The 11,376-nt window shown below is 36.0% G+C and overlaps 3 protein-coding genes across 3 annotated transcripts; 2 read left to right on the top strand and 1 right to left on the bottom strand.

Annotated features, from left to right (window-relative positions):
• Nucleotides 1-305: 305 nt before the first annotated feature.
• On the top strand, nucleotides 306-899 carry LOC137808657 (secreted RxLR effector protein 161-like). The gene has a single exon (XM_068609893.1). The coding sequence runs from the start codon at nucleotides 306-308 to the stop codon at nucleotides 897-899; it is 594 nt and encodes a 197-aa protein (XP_068465994.1).
• Nucleotides 900-3,381: 2,482 nt separating this feature from the next.
• On the bottom strand, nucleotides 3,382-7,455 carry LOC137810032 (11-oxo-beta-amyrin 30-oxidase-like). The gene is made up of 5 exons (XM_068611156.1): nucleotides 7,055-7,455; nucleotides 6,725-6,942; nucleotides 4,909-5,150; nucleotides 4,122-4,509; nucleotides 3,382-4,006 (listed from the first exon to the last, which is right to left on the bottom strand). Exons 1-5 carry the CDS (start codon nucleotides 7,350-7,352, stop codon nucleotides 3,581-3,583), a joined length of 1,572 nt encoding a protein of 523 aa, XP_068467257.1. The 5' UTR covers nucleotides 7,353-7,455; the 3' UTR covers nucleotides 3,382-3,580.
• A 3,081-nt stretch (nucleotides 7,456-10,536) lies between these two features.
• LOC137808651 (uncharacterized) lies at nucleotides 10,537-11,157 on the top strand. The gene has a single exon (XM_068609879.1). The coding sequence runs from the start codon at nucleotides 10,537-10,539 to the stop codon at nucleotides 11,155-11,157; it is 621 nt and encodes a 206-aa protein (XP_068465980.1).
• The last annotated feature ends 219 nt before the right edge of the window (nucleotides 11,158-11,376 follow it).

Genomic DNA, 11,376 nt, shown 5'->3' with positions numbered 1-11,376 from the left:
CCTAAGTATAAACAATCGGTTGTTTCGACAAAACAATCGGTTGTTTTAACTTAGTTTGAAAAACATTTTACTTTCACAAAGATTGAGAATGCTAATGCTTTAGATTTAATCACAGGGTGGATTACAACATATAAACTGCCCCAGAACAAAGCTTTAAACCAGCACAACAACATCAAGCATAGCAGAGACTTCAACATCCTTCAAAGGATTTGGATTCTTCAAAACATGAACACCACTTGGTTCAACACATACGTGAGCTGTTACAGAAAACAAATATGTTCCATGCTAAACCTCAACCCGCGCCTATGACATCCTCTTCGCGTCTCCAAAAAAATTCTTCTGAATCATTCAATGATCCTTCACTGTATAGGTCAGTTGTTGGTACACTTCAATATCTTCTTATAACTAGGCCTGAACTCTCTTACTCTGTTAATCGTGTTTGTCAATTTATGCCTGATCCGAAACTTCACCACTGGCAAGCTGTAAAGAGAATTCTTTGTTATTTAGCTGGCACCATTACACATGGATTGCTCCTTCGCCACAACTCGACAACCTCTCTTATTGGCTTTGCAGATGCAGATTGGGGTGCTGACGTCGATGACCGCAAATCCACCACTGGCTATTGTATTTTCATGGGCTATAATCTTATTTCATGGTCATCCCACAAACAGAAAACGGTTTACATAAGTAGTATGGAAGCAGAATATCGGGCAGTTGCAGCTCTCCTTGCTGAAATTGTGTGGATTCAGTCTCTTCTTTCTGAGCTGCGCATTCAAGTTTCAAAAACAAAGTTGTATTATGATAATCTTGGTGTTGTTCTGCTCAATACAAATCCTGTTATGCACTCTAAAACGAAATACTTTGAACCGGACCTACACTTTGTTCGTGATCAAGTTTAGAAGCAGAAAATTCAACTTCTTCATCTTCCTGCACGCTTTCAAGTTGTTGATCCACTTACCAAGCCTGTTTCTGGCATATTGTTTCTTCATGTACGGGATAAACTCATGATTATAGCTAATCCAACCATGCATTTAGGGGGGGGCTGTTAAGGGTACCCATGTGTTACCCTATGTATAAATTGCTTCTTTATCAACACACAATAATATACATTAGTTTATATCAGAACCTTTAATTTCCTCTGTCTCATAATAATAACAAAGTGAGGAGGTGGACTCGGCCAATTGAGCCTTGAGAGCGATACCCATTCGTTTGCCGAGAACAAGAACTCGAGCGCTCAACTCCAAGATTGATTAGGCCAATTTAGAAGATGTCGCCAACTTCACATCCTCCTTGTTTGCCGAGCCCGGCAAGATTGAGATCCTGTCACCAAAATGGAGATTCGGGCCAAGGAAGTCCCGAGACGAGCTAGTACCGGCCTCAATATGTGACCGCTTATGGGATCTCTCGGATGATGACCTATCAAAATAGCGACGGGATGATTTCTCATGTTCTTTTTTCCTCCCAACCTTAAGCGGAGTCAGAGGTGGAAGTGTCTCTCTAGCCGGAACCGAACGCAACGGTTCCACAATTTCGACTTGAGCAAGAAGAGCTTGGCCGACAACATCCCGTCTTTGTCTTCGAAGCTCCTTATAGAAGAGCTTTCCCCTCTTCAAAAGTGACGGTACAACGTCGAAAGACGAACACCTTCGAATGGAAACAGTCCCATTCGTGGCATCCGAATTCAACATATCTACACTAGCGCTAAAGGACTTCAACGAGGTGGTTGTGCCAAATCGAGAAATATGCTTTCGTACGTTGATGTCAACCTACTCATACTCGATTTTCCGGATAGATAGGGCACCTTGTTTGGCAGCATCGGTGATTGGGACGGCCGAAGGACGAACATCCTCGGCAGCCACACCCGCTACAGCATTATCGCTGACATGAAAAGACTCTGAAGAACTCTCAGAATTGGTCGAATCAGTGTCCAAGAGATGAACAACCTCACACTACAAAATGGTGCCATCAATTCTAGACACTTTTAGGAAAAGTTATCAAACTCGAGAGTCTAAGTAGACTCCTGGAAGGTCGGTAAACTCGACTCGTAAACCCGACTAATAGACTCGTAAGAATCTACTTTGTGTAAAAATTCAATAAAAAAATATTCATATACCAATTCTATAATATTAAATATATCTATTAAATGTTTTTAAAGCATAATTACATTTCACTTGTTACACATTTGAGCAGTAATTCCACATTTTCATTGTACTAACCAAAATCAAAATAATAAAAAATAATTTTATCCTAATCTTATTTCAAAAAATATCTGACCCAATACTTTAAAAATCACTTTCAGGATAATTCCCAATTTGCCCCTATCAACAAACCTAAAGTTAATATTTTCCAACTTCTCAACCCACAGCTGCACACCCCCAATCTTCCCCTATAAACAAACCCTAAAATTAAAATTTCCCAACCCCTCAAATCCACAGCCATGCACTGCAATAGCACAACCCAACCTAATCGCAGACCTGAACGGGGCTGCAACGAGGAGCGAAGAAGCGCAAGGAAGTGCGGCGAGGCGAGACACGATGAAGGTAAGGCGAAGCACAGTGGAGGCGAGGCGTGGAGATTTGAGACTTCGAAAACACGAGGCAAGGTGAACTCGTTGACTTGGGCTCCAACTCGCGAGTTTGCACCGAGTTCAGCAAGTCTGCTTGAGTCCACTCCGAGTTTGCAAAAAACGAGTCTACTCACGAGTTAACTCGTGAGTCACCACTAGACTCTTAAACTCGAACGAGTTTAAGAGTCAACCCGCAAGTTTGATAACCTTGCTCTTAGGGTAGAGCTATCAGATGTAGAAGAAGACATGGCTGGTTACCTTAAGTAGGCCGAGGAGATGACCAGATAAAGCATAAAAGGAGAGAAAGGAACTGACACGATATGTCAATCACATGTCGCGTCATCACCACCATAAACAAAATGCCATACCCCACGGTTAAACGCTTAACGATTGACAATGCGGCTGAATCCCGTTTCACGACTTTTCTTTTTCTCACAAAGACTCAAGCCTGGGAGCAAGTGTTATACCACGAACCTGAAATTCGAATGGTAGCCCAATCAGACGTCCTAATGGCCTTTTGGCACAAACCAGCATCCACGTCAAATCACAGGATAAGGGTGCTAATTTCAATTAGGAGGTAGCAAAGCAAGATTATCTCTTATTGGGTCCGATTTAACCGCTCTAACAAATTAAGGCCCACCAAAGCAATATAAATAAGAGGGGACCTCCATGGTAAAAGGTAGCATTACTCTGAACCTTGCATTTGGCTTTCCTTATAGAACTCGTCTATGTTGAACGTAAGAGTATCTTTACAGGTACCCCGCCCTCTCATAATTCTAAAAGATTGTTCGGAATGAAGAGAAGACAGAAACAACTTGATAGTGACATTCGGTCTTGGATAATTTATAAGAACAAAAGTATTTGTTTCTTTTCGTTATGCATCAACCAATAATACTTTGTCACTAAACCACGTGACGCAATTCAAACACATGCATTACAAACAAGTTCTTAAAAGATACATACTTTGAATCAACCTACAAACCATGACCTTCTAGGTCAAAATATGATTAAGTATCATAGCTTTCGCACAATAAGGGGCGCCCCCTGTTTGGGCTGCAAAGTAAGCATAAGTGCAGGAGCATGTACATAGACAGGAGAAAGCTCGAACGAGAAATTCTGCAGAAGCAATGACAACACTATCTTGGCTTCCAACATAGTAAAGTTTTGGCCAATGCAAATTCTAGGACCCCATCCAAATGGGTAAAAGGAGACTTGGCCTTTTGTTGCCTTAGCAACTCCCTCAGAAAACCTTTCTGGTTTGAACTCCTTTGCATCATTACCCCAGATATCACCATCCTGGTGAACTAAAAGTATTGGCATGGTAACATCTACTCCTGCGGGTAGTGACAGGTTTCCAAGTTCCATGTCCTTCTTAAGAGTGCGATTGAAGTAAAGGTTGGGAGGGTATAACCTTAGAACCTCGTATAGAATCATGGTCATCTACGGAAGAAACATTTGTGCACAAGTTAGGAAGAAACATTTGTGCACAAGTTAGCATGAAAATGTATTTTTAATAGATAATAAAGATAATCAAATGAAAGCATGTGATACATACATTTTTAAGCAGACTTAACCCATCAAAGTTTGGATTTTGTTTTCCAAAAACATGAAAAACTTCCTCCCTTGCTCGTGATTGCCATTCAGGATATTTACTCAACATGATCAATGTCCAAACCAGCAGAGTTGAAGTGGTCTCTTGCCCTGCTATGTAGAATAATTTGCATTCACTAATTACTTCTTCAATCGTCATTCCAACACTCTTATTGTTTCCATTTCCCTGGATTTCCATTTGATTTGATTCCACGAGTATGCCTAATAAATCTTCATTGCAGGATTCACCATTCTTCATGGCTTTCTCTCGTTTTTCTATCATAACCCGAATTGAATTTTTCATTTCTTTATCAGCTGCTCTCATCTTCGTTTTGGCAGGTGTTGGTATATGCCTAGAAACATGCATATTAATTATGAAGGAAAGGACTAGTTTATGAGACTTATACTTATTCTTACTAAACTAAGATAGTTCAATTTCCTTGAATTCTGATAACAGTAACTCTAGTTCTTGTATTAGTCATTAGGTATGCCACCTTTTTTGAATTTCAAATATTTTTTGAAAACAGATATCAAATATACCTTAAATCAAAACATGTATGTAATTCATAGTTATTTGTCATCACTATAGTAGTGATTTGCGGCTATGTAAAGCTTAATCTCTATCTACAATGACTAGCTTTTAGGGTGATTCTCTGAGGTTCTTAAGAAATTCATGGTGAGTTCAGTTTCAATAAAACTAAAACATGCTTAATTTAGTAATCACATTATACCGAGAATAAGTGTGTTCTTACCACAATATTGGTTTATTCATGTCCTTTGTAGTCCTGATAAGACGCCCCTGAATTTTTAGAAGTTGAAATATTTTTTCTCCTTCTGCATAGCTGCTTCCAAAAGCTGTTCTGGAAATTACCTCACAAGTCAGTTTTTGAAGGAAAGGCGAAACGTCAATCTCACATTTTCCATCTGATGACAACATTCCCATCCACACGCTAATTACATCATTGCAGCTTTGGGAGAATGCTGGTAGCATATTCTGCCAATTAAGTATCAATTAAGACTTTAATTTCACTATTAAACACAAATTAAATAAAGTACATCAATTTAACCAATCAGAAATCATAACTAGTAAAATTTTTAAATTCATTATAAAAGTATACAAATTTTTTGTACTTGTTGATTCAAAGGTTTTTTTTTTTTCGGAAATGGTGCTATCTATGTATATTCTTGACATGGGCAAAACAAAAATTATTTCAATAATAGGTAAATCATGTTCCATGTGTATAAAATCAAACAACAGAAATCGTAAAACTATTTAAGAAATTAATGAAATAATATTCCATAATTGGACAATATATAATAAAAGTCACAAAATTCTGTGTTAGTTTTATTACATATTTAAAAACTTAAAAGAACTTATTTCATGATGTCTTAAATAGTTTTATCTTTGGAGTTTACGGTTAGGATTCGATTCAGGGTATTTTGTCTTAAGTTTACGGTTTACACATTAAAGTAAGGATAGGGTTAAAATTAGGGATTAGGATTTATCTATACATTTTATGATTTATGTTTCATTCTTAGGGTTTACATTTTTTTTACCTTTTTTAGTTTAAGGTTTCCAAGTTAGGATTTAGTTTGGACGTTTTCAGTTACGGTTTATTTTTATTGTGTAAGGTTTAAGATTTTAACACTATTTTTAATTAAATTTTTACTTAAAAAACCAATAAATGTTTTCAAATTTTATAAACCAAAAATTGTATCAAATTTTTAAAATTTTCACAATTCAATTAATTATTTTATTTTTAAAAAAATAGAAAACAAATAAATAATTTTTTTAAAAAATGAAGCCAAAATTGAAGAAAACAAACCAAATAATTTTTTTAAAGGTTTAGGTTTTTTTTTTAAGAATGAAGAAAATAAAAAATTAAACCCTACAACAACATAAATGTTGAATTTATAAAAAAAAATAGTATCTATTTATTATTATTGATGATGTAATCATGCTAATTTCAAGTAAAAAAATGCATGACATAATTATAAAAAAATCAAAGTCAATTAGTATTAATTAGTAGTAAACACACATATAATATTGAAGTGTCTATCCTAAATGCAAAATCCAAAAAATAAAAAACAAACTAATGCAAATGTTATATTTAATGCTTAAAAATAAGAAGATACTTTAATATTATCTATGTGTCCACTACTAATTAATACTAATTGACTTTGATTTTTTTTTATAATTATGTTCTATATTTTTTACTTGAAATTAACATGATTACATCATCAATAATAATAATAAAAATAAAAATAAATACTAATTTATGTTTATATTCAATTTTTATGTGGTTGTAGGGTTTAATTTTTTATTTTCTTCATTTTAAAAAAAATAAACTAATTTTTTTTAATTTATTACTTTTTTATTTTTATTTTGTAAAAACTCATTTATTTATTCATTAATAACTATTTTAAACATTAAAAATATTTTTTTAGAAAAAAAAAATGATAGATGGAGAAATAAAAGTGTAAATAGAGTTGCATGAGGAATTGAGTAAAATTTGGGTAATACTATAAAAAATATTATTTATTGATAAATTAAATTAATAAGCTTACTTTCAATCTTTCTAAGTGGAATGCAGGGTTGATAATCTTTCGATGTTGAGCCCACTTATCACCCTCGTAACTTATCAGTCCATTGGTGAAGAACTTGGCAGTGCCATTTAGCTTTGGTTGCTGGAAATCATGAATGTTATTGAAGACTTCTTTGATGTGATTTGGATCAGTAATGATGACCTTTGGTGTTATGCCTTCCCAAAAGAACGAATTCTTGCCTGCAAATAATTCAATTATTAGCAACTGCTCAAATATTTGTTTGACCTGTGTGTAAGTTATGTGTAGCTAGAAGTTAGTTATATATATAGGAGGAAGGAACATAAAGTGAACCGTATTTGGCGACAGTGTTGTAAACCGGCAAGAAGAGGCAAGGAGCAACATCATCGGAGAGAACAAAAGATTGAGAAGGAGGCGTGTTTTGTGGAGGCTGGTCTTGGTTGGAGGAAGGGGGTGAAAGGGAGTAGGGATCACCATGAAGACCTTGTGCTCTTAGAAGCTTCTCGAACCTCTTAGGCCTAAGCCACAGAAAGTTCAGCGTCTTCAGTACCAATACGGGAACCACAGCTATGATGACAGTCACCACACATAGTATTGCTGTTGAGGAAGAAGATGACGATGATACCTCCATTTTTCAGGAACATGAGACGAAGTCAGAAGGGCTATTGAACAGGCACTTCATCGTTGGAGTGCATTAAGTTTTTACCAATATATAAAGTTCAAAACCTTCCCATGTATAATAAACAAAGGGTATTTTTATATTTATTTGAATTTATAATACATAATTTTTTATACAACTACCAAAGTACAGGTGTGATGGCGCTGTCTGTTCTTTCTTATAATTGTTTATTAATTTAACTTACAAATCTTGTTGATTACATAAAAATATAATTGCTCCTGTTTGGATCGGAAGGGGTGCTTTTGTTGTTGCTAATTGCACCTGTTATCCTCTCTTGTCCTCTGTTCGATCTTGGAGAGCGGGATGGATATTTACAAAATATACTTCAATGTCTAAGTTAGGATTTAGGTAGATGAAAGTAATACATATGGTTCAATGATATTTACCTTTGTTCTAGATGTAATGCATATTTATAAGGTTCTAATGGATCATTAGTTTTTGGCATGTATTAGAGAAGGCCTCGATGTTAAAATAAGATTTTACCTTTGACGAGGCTAATTGCACTGTACAAAAGGTTAAATGTTGGTTCTCTAACAATCGGACTCAGTCATATCATCCACGAGGGGTGACATTCGGCCATTGGTATTGATGGTACACCAGCACTCTAGCTCGTAAAGCATTTTCTTTATAGAGTCACATTGTTTTATAGAAGTTTCGTCCTCTTAGCGGGATTTGTAACTCTTTGGGATTCGTGCAACATTCATCGTAATCATTCTATTTGAAAAGATTAAACATTTGCGAGGGTTGTGACACTTGTAGTTCGCTTTCACTTCCTATAAATAAGTGGGTCATTTTCATGGGGTCCACTTACTTTTATCTTTATTTCGAATAGTGGCTAGGTGTCGAGAGTTCTCTTTTTTTCTATGTTAGTATGTCTCTTTCGTTGAGTTCCTAGTCGTCTTCGGGTGGGCGTATCGGGAAAATTCCAGGGGATTCCTCAGTTATAAAAGAAAGTAGTACTTTGAGATGGAATCTGAGAGAGGTTCATGCTGGGAGGATGCCCCTGACCAAGTCAAACAATTGTCTATGGAGTAAGGTGAAAACAACTTGCCCTTGCGCACGAGATATGAGTGGGTAGATAATAAGGTGTCCGAGCATTTCTCCCAATATAGGTGATCTTCTTTGGTCAGATCCTTCGCTTTGAGTGCCCCTATGTAGAGTTTGGATGCGCAAGTTGGCATTATCTTAGCCAACAAATGTTGTGCAATTGTTAATGTGTGTCATGGCCGAGAGGGTGTCGAGTCCGACTTCTTCTGTGTGTATGCATGTTTCTTTACTGACCTTCTTATTTGCTTTCTCCTTGATGACTTCACAATGGGTGCTCTTGTGTGTTGAACATCGCCCCCACGCAGCTCTATCCGAACTCGTGGGCGGCCCTCCAAGTCTTTTGCTTGATTTGCGACATGTTGGTTCCCTAACAATCAGACTCAGTCATATCAATCCGTGCTTTTGTTTTGTTTGCCCCCTTTACCTCTTCCTATAAAAACTTTAAAGGCTAATATTTTAAAGTGTTTATATAACCGTCCAATCAATCCTATTTTTTGACATAAACGATAATTTGAGGTATCCATTTTACTAGACTCGAAATTTGGTTCGCTGAAGTTCATGGACTAGGTCGTCTATGACGTTGAAAGATCGATACATGCTTAATGTACTAGATCAATTTCTTAAAAGGTTACCCACCCAGAAGATTCTTGTTGTATACAAATCCTCTTACTGATGGGTGGACATGAACGATATGTGGGTCGTTATTTACATGTTAATTATCATTCGATTTTAACTTTGTTGATTTTTCCAAGTATAATGGCTCAGCACATTCTAGATGCTATGTTCATGTCGAAGTAGCTTCACCAAAGTCGGGGAAAGACAATGGCGGAGGGCGAAGAAGTTTTGATTGAAGATTCAGACGTGTTGAAGATGGTAGCTTTGATATATCAAATCCACATGAAGCTTGAAGTTGTGCTGCTTTCTAGGTTTGAGTTTAGATTAGGGTGTTTAGAATCTTTGTAAGATTAGTTCTTGAAGCCTACACAAAGCTTGATTAAATATGTTTTAAACAACTAAGTGTTTTTCCAAGAAAAGAGAAAACAACCGATTGATTTATCGAAATAACTGGTTGTTTGTCACTTAGTTGGCTGGAAGTTATGAAACTGATTTTTTAATCAGTTGTGTAACTGTTTGACTCATAAAACCGGTTAAATCGTAGTTTCAACCGGTTAAATGTGTGTTTTCATAACAGTATTTTGAAAACCTGTTTTAATTGTTTTAGTGAATTAAAACTGCCTACAACGGTAGCTTTTCAAAGGCTATAAATATAGTTTCGTTTTCAAATCAAATAACAACGAGAAATACAACAAGTATTGATTCAGATTTGAGAAAGAGATTTGGTTTTGAAAGTGTTTTTCAAAAAGAGAAAGATTGCTTTTAAGCTTTGCTGTGGTGACAAGTGCTGATCATAGGATCTCTGGTTTTGTAAATACATGTGCTTTCTATCCTGTTTAGTATCTTGTAATTGTACATATTTTACATGTTGTTTGTGTTTGAAATCCTGTAAAGACAGAGAGTGTTTTGTCTTGAGGTGTTATGTGTGCAAAGGGGGTGAATAGGCTTTGTGGGATTCAAAGTCACCTCTTTGTGGTGTGAACTTGTAATCTGTGATTGATTGCTAATGGAACTCAGTGGTTTGACTGAGAACTGGATGTAGCTCAGGGATTGAGTGAACCAGTATAATCTCTGGGTGTAAATTTCTCTTTCCCTCAAACTTTATGTTTGATATTTCGCTGCTATAAACAACCGATTAAATCGTGACTTTAAATGGTTGAAATTCTGATAACTGTTTTGTTGGATTGTTTGATTGCTCTCCTTAAGTGCTTATCTGAGTTGTTTGTTAAGGATTCATTCTGAAGCAAGTATTTGCGAAAATCTTTGATAAAACACTTAACCCCCCCCCCCTCTTGTAGCCATCAATTCTTACAATTGGCATCAAGAGCTAGGTTCTTGAAAATTACTCAAGTCCTTATTTCTGTTTTTTATTTAAATCTTTTTTATGGCTGATAAAATGCCTTTTGGGGAATGTGCTACTATAAACAGGCCACCACTGTTTTGTGGGGTTAATTAACAATTTTGGAAAGTAAGAATGAAAATCTTTATACACTCAACTGATAAGGGTATTTGGGAATCAATTGAAAACGGTCTCTTTGTACCTCAAGTTAAAAAAGATGATGTTTTAGTTGATAAACCTTCATCCGAGCAGGCAGAAAATAAGAAAGCTAAGTTTGATTGGATAGCTAAAAATATTATAACATCTGCTCTAAGTTGTGATGAGTTTTTCAGGATTTCACAATGCAGCTCGACCAAAGAAATGTGGGACATCTTAGAGGTCAGACATGAAGGCACAACTGATGTTAAGAGAGCTAGGAAGCATGCTCTGATTCAAGAGTATGAACTCTTCAGAATGCAAAAGGGAGAATCTATCTGTGATGTGCAAAAGAGGTTTTCTCACATTGTGAACCATCTTATGAGTCTTGGTAAGAAGTTTGATGAGGAGGAGCTTAACATCAAGATACAAAAGTGTCTTGATAGAACATGGCAGCCAAAGGTCACTGCTATCTCTAAATCGAAGGATTTCACCTCAATGACTGTTGCATCTCAGTTTGGTAAGCTTAGAGAGCATGAGCTTGAAATACATAGACTTGTTGTTCAAGAGAGTGAAGACAAGCACAACAAGAGCATAGCTCTTAAGGCTTGCAAGCAGTAACCAGATTTCAGTGAAAGTGAAGAGGAGAACATAAGTCTGTTATAAAGAAAATTAAGCAAATTCTTGAGAAAGAGACAAGCTTCTAAAAGGTATGGTTCAAAGAAACCTAGTGAATTCAATTCTAATAACTATACTTGTTATGGCTGTGGAGAACAGAGTCATATCAAGGCTGACTGTCCAAACAATGAAATCAAAGAAAAGGGAGACTTCAAAAAAGAA

Source organism: Phaseolus vulgaris, chromosome 11, assembly GCF_000499845.2.
Source record: "Phaseolus vulgaris cultivar G19833 chromosome 11, P. vulgaris v2.0, whole genome shotgun sequence".
In the NCBI taxonomy this organism is placed as follows: Eukaryota; Viridiplantae; Streptophyta; class Magnoliopsida; order Fabales; family Fabaceae; genus Phaseolus; species Phaseolus vulgaris.
Note: the sequence above shows the minus strand (reverse complement) of the source record. Positions and strands in the feature narration are given on the sequence as shown.